Source organism: Hippocampus comes, unplaced genomic scaffold (assembly GCF_001891065.2).
Source record: "Hippocampus comes isolate QL1 unplaced genomic scaffold, H_comes_QL1_v1.1 scaffold182, whole genome shotgun sequence".
NCBI lineage: Eukaryota > Metazoa > Chordata > Actinopteri > Syngnathiformes > Syngnathidae > Hippocampus > Hippocampus comes.
In genome coordinates, this window is record NW_017805335.1 from 314,984 (window position 1) to 334,759 (window position 19,776).

General features: G+C 41.2%; 2 protein-coding genes across 3 annotated transcripts in view; one reads left to right on the forward strand and one right to left on the reverse strand.

The window, feature by feature from the left end:
- atcaya (ATCAY kinesin light chain interacting caytaxin a) overlaps positions 1–3,784 on the reverse strand; it is a 14,255-nt gene extending 10,471 nt beyond the window's left edge. Inside the window, exons 1-2 of one of the 2 annotated variants that reach the window (XM_019871681.1) lie at positions 3,157–3,784; positions 1,640–1,739 (exon numbers count right to left, since the gene is read on the reverse strand). In XM_019871681.1, the coding sequence (XP_019727240.1) occupies positions 1,640–1,716 (77 nt within the window). In that variant the 5' untranslated portion in view covers positions 1,717–1,739; positions 3,157–3,784. Of the gene's footprint in view, positions 1–213; positions 470–1,639; positions 1,740–3,156 lie in introns of those variants that run through there. The other variant, XM_019871682.1, reaches the window with a different exon arrangement.
- A 956-nt stretch (positions 3,785–4,740) lies between these two features.
- zfr2 (zinc finger RNA binding protein 2) lies at positions 4,741–19,086 on the forward strand. The gene is made up of 19 exons (XM_019871709.1): positions 4,741–4,842; positions 5,621–5,876; positions 6,571–6,688; positions 7,285–7,512; positions 8,503–8,837; positions 9,549–9,737; positions 9,941–10,178; positions 10,902–11,062; positions 11,149–11,268; positions 11,353–11,492; positions 11,678–11,804; positions 11,914–12,110; positions 12,475–12,643; positions 13,487–13,661; positions 16,909–16,997; positions 17,366–17,461; positions 17,904–18,015; positions 18,638–18,735; positions 18,813–19,086. The coding sequence occupies exons 1-19, from the start codon at positions 4,790–4,792 to the stop codon at positions 18,984–18,986; spliced, it is 3,075 nt and encodes a 1,024-aa protein (XP_019727268.1). The 5' UTR covers positions 4,741–4,789; the 3' UTR covers positions 18,987–19,086.
- The last annotated feature ends 690 nt before the right edge of the window (positions 19,087–19,776 follow it).

Sequence of the window (19,776 nt, forward strand, 5' to 3'; positions counted from 1 at the left end):
TATTTATGTGCCCGTGTGTGTGTGTGTGTGTGTGTGTGTGTGTGTGTGTGTGTGTGTGTGTGTATATATACATATATATATATATATATATATAGTTCTAGTTCAGTGTCACATTACACAAGAACAGCGATAGAGGTTTTTCTCGTAAGCAAGAAAATCCCTCTGGCTACATTTCAACCAGCAATGTGAATATTAAGCAATGCTAATGCTTACCTTACAAACGTGAGGTCAAATCAGTATTTTGGACTTCACGTGCCTTTATCTTGTTCGTTATTCTAATTCATCCCCTGTCTTCCCTTCATTAGTTTCGCACAGAGCATCTCTCAAAGGCCATTTTTATAGAGCATCTGCTGCAGCTTATTTCTCCTTCTCTTTCTCTCCACCAGTAAAACCTGACACCATTTCAGCAATGGCAATGTTGTGTTTTGGATCGATGTCTTCTGCTGCATCACATGACCATCCCCAGACCATTCACAAAGAGAGTATCGCACCTGCTCTCTGCTTGAGGCAGGAGGGAGGAGGGAGGAGGAGCGCTCTGTGCCATCACATTTGTGCTCTTTTACAGTCCACCGAGCTTTGGCTCATGACCTTACATTTTTTGTCTGATCACATCATTATGTATACTTGCACAATTAAGAGTTGCATCAAAAATGTTGAGATTATGATGTCGCATTACTCTGTATTACTTTTAAATATGCCTACTGTACTTGTCAGTTGCTTGTACTTGAGAGCAATCTGTTTTTTTTTGTTATTATGGTTAATTGTCAAAGGGCATTTCTAGTAGACAATCCAAACATATGATCATGAATAATCATCTTTATTGTGTACAGTACTGAAAAATATATGCCTTCCTGCTTATAAAATACATTCTGTCATTATAACCTCTTGTGCTTGAATGGCGAGGATAAGAAATCCTCTCGGATATGTTATCACTTTGCTGTGAGACAAAACAAGATGTGGGGATGGGGTGGGGGGCGGGTCACCAGCTGCCTGAGGTAGATAACTGCTTGTTCATGTGCATATGTATGTATTTTTTTATTTTTATTTTTTTTAGAGAGAGAGAGAGGGAGAGAGAGAGATGAACTTGGCTAAAGGGAAGGAGACAGACACTACTTCGACCAGCCATCAGGTAATTGTTCGTATTTTGAACTGTCAAGGTAAAAAAAAATGTATCTCTCTTTATTGCTTGACCTGTCTCTTGTCTACTAAAGGGTTAGAATTTTTCCCTTGCTGATAACAATTAGTAAACCTGGCATCTCGATCAACTTTGAAGTGAGACTTCAACACAAGATCAGAAGAAGTGATGACAAGTCATGGATGACATAGATAAATCGCATTTCCCATCTCAGATCTTTTTTGCTGTTTTCTTTTTACACATATCTGTTAATTATTTATGCCATAGCCGGTAAACAATATTTTATGCTGGTGGATCCAATGAAATATTGTCGGTGTATGTACTGTACTGCAATAACAATGAAGCTCATTGTCATATTGTTCTGAACCACTGGCATTTCGACTTATACCCAAAGAAGCCTTACAGTGATAAATATGACATGCACATCGACACACACAAATGTCGTCACACAGGACGAGTGAGTCGATTCTGACCTGTACAAAGTAGCAGTATGCTGTATCTCACCTGGGGAAGTCTTCATCCTGCCACTCGTCTTTCACTTCCATGCTCTCCATTCTGAGTGTCGCTTCTGTAGTGCCCATCCCTCACCAAGGTAAGCAGGGGCCTAAAAATAAAATCAGACATATGTTTATAAAAACAACAATTTATTTAAAAAAAATAAAAATAAAAAAAAAGGAGGAAACTGTGAGGAACTACTCAGCCAGCTCCATTGAAGATATGTGAAATTTAAATAGAAAAGGAAACCGTTTGCTTTTTGTGGCTGGATTACATTCAATCAATTTATACTTTATGGTGACACTTGGGGGTTGAAAGCATTGTTCTCTACCCCTGCTTACTGGAGCACACGTGAGAAGTATGTGATGAAGCCCATTTTGTGGGTCAAGTCAGATACGGATTTCCTCGTCCCAGGTAAAAATCAAGAGGCCATTGTTTGAGAATGACATGCACGCTTATTTCTTCCAGGCTGCCTTCTTATCACATTCTTCAGCTTGTTGCAATGGTTTATCTTTTGCACATCTACAGGTTGAGTACAGTCAGTGAAACAGTTTGACGCATTTTCTCAGTTTAACTAATGATGGATGCAGAATAATGTGCACTGTATAAGAGAAATCATTTGTGTCCTGCACAGTGGATACTTGGATTTGAAATTCTTGATTGTGTCCCCGTCCTTGCAAAAGTTTGTCTTGTGTCTTCGGTGTATAAGAATTGGGCAGTGTGCATGGATCCCACTGAGGCAGCATAGTGGATGAAAGATTCGCATGTCTGTCTCACAGTGGAACAGGTTCAAATCTCAGTCTTTCTGTGTGGAGTATGTTCTTTCGTGCCTGTGTGGATTTTCTCTTTGCACTCCAGCTTCTTCCAACGTTAAACAACATGCATGACAGGGTTATTTAAGACTCTAAATTGCGCAAGTGTGAATGTGAGTCTCAATAGTTGTTCAAGCTCCGATTAATTGCAGATGAGTTCAGGATGTAGCCTGTGTCTCGCACAAAGTCAGCTTGGATAGGCTACAGCTCACCTGTATTAATATTATTACTGTTGCTGAATTTGAGTGAATAGAGTTTCATTGCGGAAAAACATAACCAAAATATTAGAATCATCTCTCATTGCTGCAAAATAAAACCACAACAATAAACATATTAAGATAAAAAGCTCCTCAAAACCATTTGAGGTTAGAATCTTAGCAAAGACACATCATGTACAGTCAAGGTTAACAAACAGGACAACACCCAAAGGAATGACATGCATAGAAATTCAACCGAAATGCTATGTGGAAAAAAATGGGCATTTTACTCTGCTGATTTCCACCCAAGGCAGGGGCGACACTGTATGCACAAGAAGGCTTACATTGCTGAAAAGGAAAGCCAATGCACCAAAGTACTGGGCTCTTTTTGTCAAACGTGACAATATGGATCTTAATCTCCAATCTGGGTCTCACTGCATTTCTAGGGTGACCCAGAGCAGTTAGGTATCACATCAGGTCAGCTCAGCATCTGGCATGATGTCAACGACATACTCACATGAGATCGTGGCGATCTCCTTCAAATTCTTTCGATCGGCTGTCTGTCCGTATGTATGTATATGTCCTTCCTTCTCTTCAATCACAGGAGCAAAAATGTGAGCTGATCCTCCAAACTGACACAAATGCATGTGTCCCCTTTTGCCCTACTTCACATGCACATATACTCATGCACAGACACACAGACAGTGTCCTCAATGTCAGTCGCTAGCCAGCAGCAGGTGCTTGAAGACAGGGGGCACCTCTGTACTCTGCTCTGTGAACCCCCACCCTCTTCGTTTCCTTTCCTTCGGGTCTGTCTACCTTTGTTGGGATGAGACTGGCTGTGAAGAGCGTGTCCACACGCTGCCTCTTAGTAGCCCTGATGTCCAAATCGAATTTCTTCAGTCAGAGTGTATCGGCTGCAGCATCATGATCTCGTCACTTCTCTCTATACTGGCTTCGAATATCCACTTTTTCCTGACCCTACTTTTAGTGACACGATTCTTCAATGGGAGAAGCTTTTTTTTAATCCTGAAGCAGCTTGAAGCACTGATCTCTGTAATAATCGTGCTGCTGTTGTCAGTGGTTCTCGATGTCGCTAGTGTTCCTTGGCAACAGCATCCCTTTCTCCCCTCCCACCCATGTCTCTTTCATACCCACTGCCCCAACTCTCAAATCCACTCTGCACACATTCATTATTCAAGATGCTGACTTCCAGTGTACTCAGCCAATCAGATCAGCTTTGGACCAAATGCAGCTGACTGAGAAGTCTGTCCAACCATCCATCCACCCATCCATCCATCCATTCATTTTCTGTACCGTTTATTCCCATTAGTGTCATTGGTGAGCTGGAGCCTTTCCAAACTGACTTAGTATGAAAGAGGCGGAAATACCCCGAACTGGTTGCCAGCCAATTGCAAGGCAATTTTTAATTATAACATGGGGGTGGGTAAAGGAAACCTTTTTTAGGAAATTAAATTTCAAACAAGTGGATTCTCTTGCTGTTTTGTCTACTTAAAACTAATTTTAATAAATTATTTGGTTTCAGATTGCAGCTGATATTGGTTCAAAGCAATTTTTCAAAATGGCCACCAAAATCCTTCAAAATTACAAATTTCCCACACAAATCCTTAAAAATATGTCAAAATATTGGTTGTAATATACCTAACTATAAGTTTTCTTGGTCAGTGATGAATTAGATATATCAGATTATTGCTTGTGGTAATGTGTGATTGTCTTATTCTAGCCATAGTGGTCGTGAGTAACTCTGAAAGTACGCAACTGGAATTAAGCACTGCTTTACAATATCAGTTGCTACATATCTAATTAGGTATTTTAAGCATTGTTTCCAATAATGCATCTTGTTTGCAGATTAGGAAATCATAGATTTTGTTGTTGTTGTTGTTAGGTGTGTGCAAAGCAGTAATTCACTAAGTATGTCATGGTCATTATTTGCATTTATTTTAGGCTCAATTTGTGTATTTCCTGTGTATTTTCGTTTAAAAATATATACAGGTATGAATAATTTGCAAGTACAGTAGCCGTTTTGGTGTTACGTGTCGCTGCTGTGAGAGGTGGTGAACTATCTTGCGTTCTGCTTTTCAGTGACTCTCTGATGACTGGCACCATCGTACTGTACCGGAGAAGCCAAGATGGCTGCAAGCAATTATTTTGGCTTCACGCATGCCACCGGTCCCCAGTACAGGTAATTCAAATACAGTCGCGTGAACCTAACATTTGAGTCTTTGTAACGGGTCGTTGTCGTTGCAGGAGTTGTTTGTTGAGGTTTTCACTAACGGCCCTCTGCTGACACAAGATACGTTCAGCCGCTAAAATAAGCTGCGTTAGCTAGCCGAGTTCATGCTGCCTGACTGCAATCAATCCGTCGCATGCTGACTTGATTAAATGTCACGTTGAAAAAGTGTGCGTGAAGTACAGAGTGTCAAAGCTGTTACAGTCTGCAGTTGACGGAAAAGAAGTTGGCTCGTGGTTAAATGTACTGGGTGTGAGCTGACTTCACCTGAGGGTCAACCACTTGTCTGTTTTGGAATAATATCGAACACGATAACACTAGGGCAGCAGTGGATTTAAGCTATTTGTGGTTGACTACGTACGTGCTGATGAAAAGTAATGAACATGAGGTCAGTGCAGCTCAGTCGGTCATGTAATGTCCCAACAATGGATGATGAGCTTTGCACGATTCGTCCTGAGCTCTTTCCTGATTACTCTGCCTGTTCTAGCTTCAATGGTTTAAAATAAGTTACGTTATTATTAAAGCTAAGAAAACTTAAATAACAAGGAAGACGAGTTGTTGAAATGTGTTAAGATTATGGTTTTCACGGTTCTAGGAGTGAGCATTCAAACCCACAAACCTAATGATGACAAGCACTCAGAAAGTTGATGGATGGATGAATGGCAGCAAAAGTATTACAAAGTTTTCAGTTTGCTCCTTCTCAGCGTTCTGACCAATCTGTTTCTTACAGCACCCAGCCTCCCCCGGCTTACTCGCATCCCTCGACAGCCACCTATAGCATCCAGCAGGCTCCCACTGTGCCTCATGCCGTGACTGCCTCTTATTCTCCGGCCACAGTTCAGGCAGCCCAGCCTGTCGTTAGTGCTCCTTACGCCGGCTATCAGAGCCACCAGCCCCCTCAGGACTACACCTATAGGCCGGCGGACCCCCCAGCAGCCCCACATCCAACAACCACACCACAGACATATCAGGTGTACTCAGACACGGTGAGCTCATGTTTCAGTGCTGTTTCCTGCATTGCTTTGTGGCTTTTTTTTTCATTAAATACAAGTAAAAATCTAATACTCTGTCATTTCATTATCATCTTAGTCGCAAAATTCTCAAAATAACATTTTGAGTTAGTATCAAGTCATTTGAAGTGCTTAATTTGTAGGTAATCATGAAGCCTCTAGCTGTTTGAAGTCACTTTGTTCTCAAACAGATTTGACATAATTTTGAGGTTTCAAGAATAACATTTTAAAAAAATCATGAAAAGGCAACAATTATGGTACAACACAGCCAAATAACAGTATGCAGCATGCATTTCTCGTGTGTGTCTGGGGGGAGAAAATAAAAACGGCAAACCAATCACACCAGATCTGGACATGTCACCAAAAATTAAAAGAGGAAAGCAAAAAGGAAAATGATGTCATGTCACAGGCCTTGCACATAATGAACATTTGTGAAGCATGAAATCAGATATAAAATCTGTATTTGTTTGAGTATGATGTTGAAATTTGAACAAATATAAATTATTTTGCAACATGAAACTTATTTAGTTTCATTTGCATGTTACTCAGATGTCAATATTTCAAGAGATGTCTTTTTTTATGGGGGGGCAGTGCACTCTGTATTTGGATTTGTCAATGTAAAACCTAAAGTCATTTTTTTCAATGTGTTGCACTAATGTGTTATTTATAGCCGGACAACTACAACTATGCCCGGCCTGCTGTTGTGACGACGTATGACAATAAACAGTACTACCAGACAAGTATCGTTTCAGCCCAGAGGAGTACTACTGACAATTACTACCAGACCGGTGAGACATTTCTTCACACTAAGAAGCTAATTTAGCTCTCATATTTAAAATGTTCATAATGACACAGCAACCCCTCAATTATTGACCTTTGAATTTGAGCTCTCCTTAAAAATACAGCAAATTTCCCAAATTACCAGTGAGTGTTGATTGTATCCCTTGTGATGAAGGTGGTTGACTTACTTTAATTTAATTTAGTTTGACAGCACAGTGGACAATAATTCTACTATTACAGAGACGATTATGATCAAATTTGACCGATACTATCAGAGAGCTATGTGTCGGACTGCATTGCATCTTACTGCAATGTTTCTAATATTTTTCCCCTCCCGTTCTTGCAAAGGTGACTGTCAGTTTACATCACTCAACTTGCATTTTTAGGTCACCTGATACACGGTGTTCATGTTGCCAATTAAATGCTCACCCTGTCAAAAACTTTGACGCCCCTCCCGTTCTTGCAAAGGTGACTGTGAGTTTACATCACTCAACTGCCAATTAAATGCTCACCCTGTCAAAAACTTTGACAGGAAGTCCTGGAAGATCCGTCGGGCTTATCTGATGTCCCATCGCCCTTCTCACTGCCCCTTTTGCTCTTTCAGTCGGAGTGAAGAGTGCTTACACTCCAGCCCCCACCACTGTGTACAGCCACCTGCCTCCTCCTCAGAGGCAGGTAACAACGCTGAAGCCACTGGCACCGAGCAGCTTGGTGTCCGCCACCTACAACATCTACCCGGTGTCCAGCAGCGCACAGCAACCGCAAACATCTGTTTCATCCTACACCCTTGGCTCCACCTTCAGCTCTACTGCATCAGTCCCCTCCTTCTCAGGTAATAGTCAACACTGATTGGACAAGGTTAAAAGGTTTTCAAATCCGCGTCCGATTCATTCTTTACATTTGAATTGGTAATCAAAAATGAAAAGATGAAATGCTAATTGATTATGTTATTTGTTTTTTTTTTAATTACCATGAAAATGACAACGATTACAGATTTTTCATTTTCAAGTTATTTGTATGCATTTTAGGCATCTCTAACACAGTCTCCACAAAATTCACTCAATAACACACCTTGAAAAATTACACACATTTTAACTCTGACACCAGTTTCACCAATCGCCATGAAATTTGAGTGGAGATGTCTATCATACCTGGATGCAGGAGTAAGACTCAGGGACTCTGGCCCAAAATGTAACCAGAAGTAGGAGTTTTTTTTTTTTTTTCTTTCCTTACGCTTTTTAATGTTGGCTGAGCATAGCATCAAATTTGAATGATCATAAAAAGGGTTTTAAACGGATGGCCAAGTGCCCTAACTTCTACCAAAGTTATTATTCTGTTAAGTTACATGTATTTTTAATCAAGTATCGCACTCAGGTACAGTACTTTATATATGACTGTAAATTCCTCACAATCAACATAATCCCATTGAATCAATTTATTGAATTATGCCCATTCCTGGTTTATACAACTTTTTAGATTTCATTTTAAACACGTAAATGGTCAATATAAGAAAACTATCAAACTCAACGTTACTAACACACAGTTACAGTAGCGGTGTGAGTGACTCAATTCCGATCTAATGAGCTTTAATACAATAGCTGTATCAAAAATTGCTTTTACATTTTGTGTGTGGAGATGAATAATGAGGTTATTTCATAACTCACATTAGAGGTGAATGAGAGATGAGATTGGCAGTTCGCTGAAGTTTTTTTTTTTGTTGTTGTTGTTCGACTTTCTCCCGGCTCGGTTTGAGCTTCTGGTGAAGTAAAAGGTCATCTAGTGGCTGTTAAAATTCATTCTTGCGCTTCTTGCTTCCCCTCAGGCCTCAGCTACCCAAACTATGATTCAGCCGGCTACAGCTGCACACCCGCCACCTCCTATTACCAGTCGGCCCAGCAGACTTTGTCCCAGCCTCAGCAGCAGCAGCACCAGCAGCAGCTCCCCCCATCCCATCAGCCTCAAAAACCGCAAGCCCCCAAGCAACTGACAAGCGCTTCCTGGAGCGATCCCGGCAGCTACATGGTGACGAGCTCGGTGGCGAGCACCTACAAAAAGCCACCATTCCATCCGAACAAATTGCAGAAGCCCAGAGGGCCTATCAAGCAGCCCCAGCTTCATTACTGTGACATTTGCAAAATAAGCTGCGCAGGTCCTCAGGTGAGATGCTCAAATGTCACGTGTTTGTTTAAGCAGGTTTCATTAGAGTGTATTTTTATTCTTATACAGCGTTCAGCGACTTTATCACTGTACATATCAACACATTTTTCTGTGGAATGTGTCTACTGGTCTCTCATGGAAATCCATACTATATCAAGGGATTCCATATTGCTCTTGTATGTGGGAAAGGAGAGCCACAATCTTCTGCACTTTTGAGCAGTTTTAACCCAGTGGAAACAGTAAAACACAATGAACACATTTATGCTCGAGCTGCTGTTGGCCATCGCTCATACTCACACACAGACTCGCTATAACTTGAGCCAAATGGTCAACCTTCTAGTTCCTTGACATCTCATGCGTAGGGCCTGCCTCTTAGACACATAGCTAACACACAAAGTACAATACATGTAGAACTAGGGTCTTTACATTTAAAGACAGCAATGTTTTTAAAAAAAATATTATTCATAATTTATTTTTAATGTTCAAATACCGGTAAGTTGAAATATGTGTAAAAAGTTTCCAGTACTTTAGTTAGTTTAAATGTGTGGGAGGGATAAGACTATTTCAAATGTTATATGGTCTCTATGTCACCTATTGTGGATAGGTCTGGAATGCATCCTCCACAATGATTGGTGATTCACTGGATTTTTTTTTTTTTATATTAATTGATGGTCTTGTGCTTTTTTTGACCACTTGATCTTATTGAATCAGACGTACCGGGAGCACCTCGAGGGTCAGAAACATAAGAAAAAAGAAGCAGCTCTGAAGACTGGTAGTCAGATGGGGGCCTGCAATGGGCCCAAAGGGGTCCAGACTCACTTACGATGCGAATTGTGTGACGTGTCCTGTACTGGAGTTGATGCCTACGCTGCACACATCCGTGGCTCCAAACACCAAAAGGTTAGTGCAGCTGTGCAGTTCTTTGTTTGAATATTTGTTGTTCTTTTTGATTAACAGAACGTCTGTCAACATGCTTCACTATTATGTTTTATTCACGGGATCTTCCATCTGTGCTACGACAGTATCTGCTGTATCAGCCTACACTGATAGGAGGAAGGAATAAATATCAGCTAATTCTATCTTTTTATCTGTGTCTTTCTAAGGTGGTAAAACTGCACACCAAGCTGGGCAAGCCTATCCCCTCCACTGAGCCCGTGTTGGTGAACTCTGCACCAGTCGTCACAACATCAACGGCTACCAAAAACCTGGCCTCCACCACCGACGTGGCTTCATTCGGGACCACTTCAACTGTTACTGCTGCACCCAAACCAGCTGTAAACACTGCGGCTAAAACAGTAGCAACAGTCAAGAAACTAGCTCCGTCCAAAACATCTTTCACTTGTAAGTTTTGAAGCCACTCTTTCCAATGTTTTGTACACAATAACTTTATTTTGAACACACACTTCTTTTCCTGTTAAAATATTTTAAGCTTTTTTGTTTTTGGGGCTGTAATTAGACTCCTCACCTGTGTGGGTTGCCATTCACAATTTCATAGATTTATTTTCTAAAACAACCAAATTTTTGCTGATTTTTCTTCTCAGGCCAAAGCAATACAGGTATTAGTTTGATCTCAGCTTGCAGCATTATGATACCATACACCTATGTTGAAGGTAGTTGAGAAGTTTTACGTAGACAAAAGTAATGCTTTGCGACCAAATTGTCCATCTATAATCTTCGTATATAAAACCTTTGATGGGTCAATTACTCGTGGATTGCCACTATCCCCTAACCCCTCCAAATAGCTGGGGGAACACCGCATTCATGATATTAATCATCGTGTTGTGTTGCAGGTCAATTTGACTTGACTTGGCTTAAAGTCATTTTCCATTATGAAAAGCTGTGCATATCTTAATTAGTGTAATCTACACATACACCGCAACTTGTTCATTTAATATGCCTCAGGTATATTGACCCAAGTGCCTTATTTCTGTTCCACAGAACCAACATAACAGACAGGTTAAGCCACTGCACATACTAATATTTTGCGCTTGAATGGTCACTTTGACATACATATCATGAGGGTTATTTTAAGCTTCATTTGTTATGCTCTGACCTCTTTTACAGCCAGTAAGCCAGCCAGCACTCCTGCAGCCGTGACAGCAGCGCCCCCTGTGGCAGTAGCAGTGAGAGTAGAGAAAACCATGCCACAAGTGCCAGAGGAAGATTGTAACCAGGTCGTCGGCCAAGGGGACATCCAGCCAGTTGGCCATGACTATGTGGAGAAGGTGAGCCAGGAAAACCGACTTAATCTTTGCTTGCAAAAGGTTGCCATTTATTTTGTGCCGCAAATGACCAGCATTATGTTTTTCAGGTGCGTAATGCTGATGGCAAAGTCATTCGATTCCACTGTAAATTATGTGAATGCAGCTTCAATGACCCAAATGCAAAAGACATGCACCTGAAGGGAAGAAGACACAGACTGCAGTACAAGGTAGATAAGTGACAGCGGCATTTTCCAATAAATGCCTTGCATGTCTTCTATCGTCGTATTGTTTTGTTTTGTTTTTTTCTGCAGAGGAAAGTGAACCCGGAGCTCCCAGTTGAGATCAAACCTAGTAACCGAGCCAGAAAGCTGCAGGAGAGCAAATTGAAGAAGCACAGGACGATGCTGAAGAGACAGCAAGATGATGAGGAGCTCTGGCACGTAGAGAGGAGGTCTGGACGGTTTGAAAATATTTGATTTTTAAATGCGGATGTCCCTGATGGACTTACTGTAAGGTAACCATCTGCCATAAGATGCTAAGCATCTTATAAGAGATCTGTGATTAGGACATTGCGATAGTTATCAGTGTAAATGAAAGTCTTCCTCCATTCACATTTCTCACCACTTGTGCATGCAGGCGATATGAGGACGACATGTACTGGAGAAGAATGGAGGATGAGCAATTGTACTGGGAGGAGCAGAGACGCAGAATGGCTCCCCCACCTCTCATGAGCCGCCGGGGTATGCCTGTGCCCCCTCTGCTGGTGAGTTTTGCTCATGCAGGTGTTTCTCTCATTTCCCCAGATCTGCCCTGTAACTTTTTCTCCCTTGTGTTGACTTAATGATAAGTGTGCTTTCATGCTTTTGTGTCAGTCGTGTGTGCGGCGGCCAGACTCACCCGACGACCGCCTTGTGATGGCCAAACACGCCACCATTTACCCTGGGGAGGAAGAGCTGCAGGCTGTTCAGAGGATCGTCTCCCACTCTGAGCGAGCCCTGAAGATGGTATCAGACAATCTATTTGAGAAGAACATCGCTCCTGCCGCTACTGAGAGTGAGGACCCAAAAAGGTACGAATTTAGACACAGTTTCAGGTGATCTAACGCACACATCAATGGCATTGAAGCGTAAACTCTCTCAGAGTTCTGTTCCTACATAAATTGAATTGCCCCCAAATCAACCTAAACTGAGGGCCGTGGGTAAATTGGATATTGCTTTTAAATGCATTGAGATGAATTACAGTTACGAGACCACTAAGGCAACGTTTAAGTTAACATATAATGCGAGTTACTCGCTTTTGCGACCTCTGACTGAGGTCAACTATGCCAAAAGGCAACAAAACAACACGACGTCAACAAAACAAAAGTCTGCAAAATAGTACAAATCCAAATGGCATCCAATCTATCGAGTTTTTGCCTTTGTCCTTCTTGATAGCACTGCAAACGCAGTCCGCCTGCTCAGAGGTGTGATGCGGGTGGGCATCCTAGCCAAAGGTCTGCTACTTCGGGGTGACACTAATGTTCATCTAATCCTGCTGACTTCTAAAAAACCCACCATCTCCTTACTGAAGAACATTGCTAAGCAGTTGCCCAAGGAACTGGCGGTAAGAAAATCTTACTCATGGATCACAATATGCATATATTTTTTGCGAATAAAGGTGTACCTCTGGATGAATCCTGACAAACATGAGAAAACTTTTTTTTTTTTTTTAACCCCCGAATATTTTGCAGGATAATGATGTTACATACTTTAGAATTTCAAAATTAAAGCATTATATTTTACAGGTCTGTACCAGCACTGTGCCAAAGCAGCAGGATCGTCAACTAAGTTTTACATTGCAGGAGACCTGAAAGTTTTGATTCTTATTAACTGGCCTGCTTCTTTCAACACGGGTTTCTCTCCTATGCCAGACTAGTGTTTATCCTGCTTATGAAAGACTGCATTTAGGTTTTCATTCACTGCCATTGACGGTGATAGAAGTAAAACATCCATTTAAACTGTGTGGCAGTGAATGAGTTAACAACTGAAGTAAATAATATACCTCCAGCTCTACAAATGGAGCCACCTCTGGGCTTAAGAGAGAAACCCAATTTCTGTCTGAATGTCCGTTAGAAGACAGAACGTCGGAAGGCAACGACATGTTGAAATAAGCTTGCCCCTCCTGCTGTAAACGTAACGCTTAATCCACTGATCTTTAGATGCACTGCCTGGTTATGACACCTGAATCCTACAGAGCGAGATATGGGGTTTCATAAACTGTTCATGTTCCTCCCCTAAATATTATTTTTGTAAATAGATTGTCAAGAGAATTGTATTTTCAGTCGCTTTAAAAAAGAAAGAAAAAATAACAATTGCCCTGTACTTTGCCTTTTAAGGCTCATTGCCCCCACATATGTACCCCATCTCCTCTGTAGTGAGTAATTCCGAGTGTCCTTTTAACCGGCAGACATTTTCTGAAGATCAGTATACGGTGCAGGCTCATCCAGAGAAGGCCAGCGTCGTCATATTATCGAGCAAGGAGCCCATAATGCAGGTGACCATTTCTCTCACCTCGCCGCTCATGAGGGACGACCCTGCTGCTGAGACGGACAAGCAGGCAGGAGGAAAAGCGGCTGAGAAAGGTTAGAGAAGCCAAAGCTTTCAGTAGCAGAGAAGCACATGTTGGCACTGTATCTAATACACTCACAGTATCACCCCAACCCCGCAGTCCCCCCCGCCACTCTCACGGCTCGATAATTTGCACCCAATAGTTGCCCAAATTTTAGCTGTATTGGGTGTGATTTACAATCAAGCTTTGTTTTAACTAGCAAACAGTAAAAAAAGAAAGACTTGTCATACTAATTTGTCCCAATATTTTCATCCCTCCTTTTTCTTACAGCCGCACGAAGCCCCCTCACCCCCAAATCTTTTGTTTATTTTCCATGTCAGAATCAAAAGCCGGGCTCTCCGACCTTTCTGTGCCACTAGGATGTGTGTTGCGTTATCTTAGCACCCAGATACACTCCCGTGATACAAGATCAAGAAACAGAACAGATTGAGGGTCACCTTTCAGATAATAGGAAAAAAAAAAGAGTATCTACTGTTATTTGGACAAAAGTATTGGGCCACACATTGAATTCGGGTCTTTCATTCAATTCCACTACCACCGGTGTGTAAAATGAAGCATTATGCTGTCGTGCTTTGAAAAGGTTAAAGATAATTATTCCAACGAGCTCACCCAATTCCAGCTTGGTGTCATCGAAAATAAGTCAGAATTCAAACAAAGTTGTTTTTTTTTGTTTGTTTGTTTTTTTGCCAACTCTATCAGGTGTTTACAAGTGGTGATGTTTAGAGAATGTGCCAGAAAACCACACATAACCGGGATGCTGTGAAAGTAACAACTGCTGTGTCTGGCCCATCAGCGCACATATTGTGCGGCGGGAGGGTTCTGACATAGCCTAGCATTTTAAAGACACTATGGTGGATGGAATTGTGGCCACAAGACCTGCGGCTGGAGCAGTGGAAACGTGTTCTGTGAAGTTAAGAATCCCACTTGTCTATCAACAGAACTGATAGATGCCAAAATTTGACAAATGCCCAAGACATTGTTACAGGAGTTTTCCGACGACATTGTGCACACAACAAAAATCATGAGGACATGCTTGAAGTGTGATGTTGAAGAAGTTGAGTGCCCTGACTTCACCTCCATCAGAACAAAGATAACTACTCGCACACACACCTTCCAAAATGCGACAAAAGCTATGAAGTGGCGACCAATTCCAGATTAATCGGCCGTTATAAAACCTCCTGTCTGTGGCCAAATACTTCTGTCCATATTGTGAGCAGTATTTCCAGTTTTGTTGCATTATTACATCGCAGCCATGACGCCAGCTTTGAGGTGACGTCTTCATCCCAGTCGTTTTCCTCCTGCTGTCATAACGATGCATTCTCAGCCATGTGGAGTTTGAATGTTTTCCTCACAATTATCTCTATTCATTCAATCACTACATTGGTGCATCAGCGAAGGAAGCCTCCGCCTTTGTTGCCTCTCCCATCCAACATTGTAGTGAATTTCACAATCATGTTGTGGTGCAAACACTCTTGCTCTGCGTTTCTTTGCACGTTTTTCATTGGGGAAAGCATGGTACTGATGTTTTATATGGCTGCTATCATTCATTTTTCTGTTGCTGATCACGGAGAGGTAATTCTTGAGCAGATGACCTCGGCGTGACGCTGCTGTGAAGGCCACACTCATACCACTAAAAATGGGGAAATGACTGCAACAAGCGGCCCATATTCAATGAGCTTTGTGGAGCAGCAACACACATTAGTGTTGTTTAGCCTATTAAATATGGGTCATTTATTGTAATGGAATGATGATGTAGACTTCATGAGGCGTGGCTTTGTTTTCTTTATTTTTAGCTTGTGAGAAACCCCATGAATGAAAAGTTACCACATCACAGCCCTCTGTATTTTTGTAATTGGATTAGAAGTTTTGCAAAAAAGGGCCTTCAATTTGTCGTTGAGGGTTATTTATGAACTCCTTTCCTACTCTCAAAAAAAATCACAACCACTTCGTATTTTGTTGTTGTTGTTACAAATAACTATGCAATCTGCTTTGATTTAATATTACTAATTGTGTTCATCTCTTTGACATGTTCATTCCCAGAGATTTTCTATTTGTCTTGCATAGATCCATGAATGGACAGAAGTAACCTTGCGCAAGAAGCTTCATTTATAAAAAGCAGGGAAGGCACAGGTGGATCGAGCGTCTTTAAGATTGTTACTGTAGTTCCTCTCCAAAGCATGACACCAATTGCTCATGACATAAGCTGTGCCTTCTTTGTTTTAACGTTTTATGGACAGGATATTTGGGAGGCAATACCGTCTACAAACACTTGATGTTCTTAAGACGATGAAGTGCACATTTCAGTTGTTTCATGTTTCAAAGAGTCAGAAACAGTTTGGCTGAGGCTCCCTCAGTAAAGCAGCGGATGAAAAGAGACAGAAAAAAAAAACCTAGAGGGAACCCAAAAGTCATTTAAAAATGTTCTAAGACGTAATGCAGTCTATAGTGCAATATAATGTAGTCCACGCATCTGCTGCTTGATAAACTGTTTCACAATGTGCTGTACTGGGCTGACAACAATTTGAATTGTGCATCAGTCCCATTTAAAGGACCAGTGTGTCGGACAGAAGGGGCTCTATTACGGGAAAAAGGGCGAAATGCGAGAGTTCTTTGTGTTCAATTTTTCTAATCTTGAAATAAATAGTCCTTCAGACCTGAAACACTCAGATGCTGCACAAGACAATTACATTGTCTTATAGTTAGGGCAGCCTTACTCGGGTGGTAGTGGTCATACCCCATAGGTGGATGTGTCCAATCTCATCAAACGACATCCAATATGCACGGGATCATATTGAGAGCATTGCCTAATATTTTGCTCCTCTCCTGGAGCTCAAGAAGGCAACGCAAATATTAGGAATGTCTTTCAAGATGCGATTTTCTGCATTTACACCACTAGATGCCACTATAATCCTCCACGTTGGTCCTTTAAAGTTCTTCCAGTTTTCTCCAAAAATGTTTGAATTTTTTTGTTGTTGTCTATGCATGTACCTTTTTTTTTTATTATTATTAATTTGTTTCATTCACCTCCCCAAAACAAGCAAAAAACACTATAGCTTCTTCCTTGACAATTACATACTTTCTGCCCCTCCTGTTTCTCTCTCACTAACCAAATGGATCAAGCACATTTTAAAGGAGCAGAGGAGAAATGTGGTCATGCGCGATTCACGATTTCATTACACATTTGATTGATCAAGGATACGGCTACTGTTTGCGGTTTATTTCTGGTGCTAATCATTAAGTGTGTTTGTTTTCCCTATCAGATGTTGCTGAGAATGACCCGCCTGATCTTCTAAATAAGAAAACTTGTTTGGAACACTTGGCCGCACTCCGTCATGCCAAATGGTTTCAGGTAAAAGTAATGCATGCATCTTAAGCGCCATTTTTACCAGTTTTCGTCAACGATGATCGAATGATTTCCTTAACGCCCCTTTTTTTTTCATCATGCTAACGAGATGATGACCAACTAAATGTATTTTTACTATTTTTAATTAAAACTGACTAAAAGTATACGAGAACCTTTTTTTAGTTTTCGTCAACAAAAACTAAAGGTATCATGAATAGGAATGACTAAAATGTGACAAAATCTAAGAAGCATTTTTGTCCAAAAGACTAAGACTAAATCTAAAATGGCTGCCAACTTATTTTGACTCAAATTCAATACCTATCAGTGTCGTGGACATTGTAATGAGCTCATCTCCATGAATGCTTTCTCTGAAGGCTCGTGCCAATGGCCTGCAGTCCTGTGTCATCATCATTCGAGTCTTAAGAGATTTATCCCAGCGAGTGCCCATCTGGGGGAAGGTTCCGAGCTGGGTGAGTCCTTGATCTAACTACAATAAAATAAGCTTACTAATTGTTGGTAAGAATTATGACCATGTCGACTTGAATAAATCCAGTGAAAGGCAGTCCTCTAGGTATAAATCCTAGTTTTGTTCAATTTCCGGCAGTTTGCGAGGAGTTCTATACAAGTTTGAAATATTTTCAACATTGTCTGTCTTGTATTGTTCAAAATTGTCAAGCATCAACCCACCAGTCCCTCTGCAGGCAGTGTAGACAAATACTGTACCAAGTTGGAATTTATTACACATTGTATGGTGTCATCGTGGTTGCCTCTTTGTTCTGAGGTTCTAGTTTGGAATCCCCACTCCAGATTTCCTGTGTGGAGTATCAGTGATGAACAGTAATCCCCATCCTTTGTCACTACCCAATTTTGGTACTTTCTTTTACTAAAAGAATTTAAATCCCGTTGCCCAAGGCATTGGAGCTGTTGGTGGAGAAGGTCATCAGCAGTGCGACTGGCCCGCTTAGCCCGGGAGAAGCCTTGCGCAGGGTTCTGGAGTGCATGGCCACAGGAATCCTGCTCCCAGGTACATTGTTCCCCCACTGTGCTACGGTTCATCGTTAGCACCCCTACGTATCCTTTTTTTTTAATTTTTTCTTATTATTTTTTTTTACACTTGTCATTGGTCTTTTAGGGATATTTGATGCCGCTTTTTTCCGACCAATGCCAGTAACAAGTACTTAACTCTTGACTTCTCACAAATACCAAGTAACTGATGCCTTTAGTACTATGAAGTTGGAAAATAGGGCTTGGGTGATACAGCTGAAAAATGTATCACAATGTAAGATTTTCATACCAAATGGTGTTGGTAAATATTTTTTTTCACCTATTCAAAATTGGCCAAAATATCAAATGAACTAACGATAAAATACAACCATCCAGAGTAAAATACTTTTGAAAAAAAAAAAATAGAGGTACATAGCAGTCGAAAAAGGAAGTGGGAACCTCATTTCTTTGTTGTGGGTTTTCTTTTCTTTTTTATTTTTTGCAGAGGTTATATGTCAGCCTTTCCACCTATTACCATTAGGCCTAGAACATATCCTAAACGAGGGTTCAGCGTACAACTAATCTTTCGGTGTGTTGATGAGCTTTGGTTCTCCAAAGCTGACACCTGAGTGTTTCATGATGATTCCTCCCCTTTTTCTCAGATGGGGCAGGGTTGTTGGACCCCTGCGAGAAACAGCCGACAGATGCTTTGGAGAGCATGAAGCTTCAAGACAGGGAGGATGTAACTGCCAGTGCGCAGGTAAAGTATGAAACTTTCCCCCCTGGTATGCTTATCAACCACAAGCAAACCTGGTGACCGTTTTAATTTTGCTCCAGCATGCACTACGGCTGCTTGCCTTCCGTCAAATCCACCGGGTCCTTGCCATGGACTCCATGTCCGTGACCAAAGCCGGCGCTTGCAACCGCAAACGGAGACGGGACATCAACGAAGCGAGTGAAGGCGAGGGGGAAGGCGAAGTGAAAAAGGAAAAGAAGGTCGTGAGTGCTTGATGTCCAGAAGGGCAGTTTGCTAGCTTAGGATCTGATTGAATGTCACCATTTAAAAAAACAGAACTGAATCCAATCGAAAAGGGTGACTTCTTGAAAAAAACTGTGAAAGAAGTGTGACTCCTTTTCCCCTTATGATCATTACTTATTTATGTATAGAGATGTTACAAGTGTGTAAACAGTAAAACCATATAGAGTGGCTGATTGCATCATTATATTTAATTTAGTTTTAACTGCACACGAACTACATCAATGATTAGTCACAATAGTCAAAAAACAGCTGTCAACTCCTTTAAAAAGATCTCACTTGACAAAGATTGGAGAAAACATGAAGACAGAAATTAAATATTTAAAGGGTTCATACTCAGGCTGTTAAATATGGGGCTGTATATATTTGCCGGGTTCCAAAAATATGGCAATTTCTTCCTGTAAACTTATTGTTCTGTAAAATAACAGAAGGTCAAGTAGGGACCCCTTAAAAAAAGCCAAAATACAATCTCAATAATCAGTGGACGTCCAGCTGAAGAGTGAAACTGCCTTTGAGTACTCCTATTGAAAACAAAGCACTGAAGAATGATCATTACTGTGTATTGTCTGTAAACAGCAATAGTTCTAAATTAGCAGAAGAGATGACTGAATAGCTTATGTCATGCCCTCGTGGTTATGAGCTTTTGTGCCTGCATGGTGCAGGCTGCAGTACGCTGAAGACGGGAGGAGAAAACATGACATCTTCCGACGTAGGTGGCTTGGGGTGATTGTGCAAGTTTTGTTTTAAAGGTCTGTTTGAGAGATT

Bases quoted from the DNA above. Each gene is read 5' to 3' on its own strand.
- zfr2 (XM_019871709.1), top strand. From the start codon at position 4,790: ATGGCTGCAAGCAATTATTTTGGCTTCACGCATGCCACCGGTCCCCAG. The intron at 4,843-5,620 runs GTAATTCAAATA...TGTTTCTTACAG, and splicing joins GCCACCGGTCCCCAGTACAG to CACCCAGCCTCCCCCGGCTT. The intron at 18,736-18,812 runs GTAAAGTATGAA...ATTTTGCTCCAG, and splicing joins ATGTAACTGCCAGTGCGCAG to CATGCACTACGGCTGCTTGC.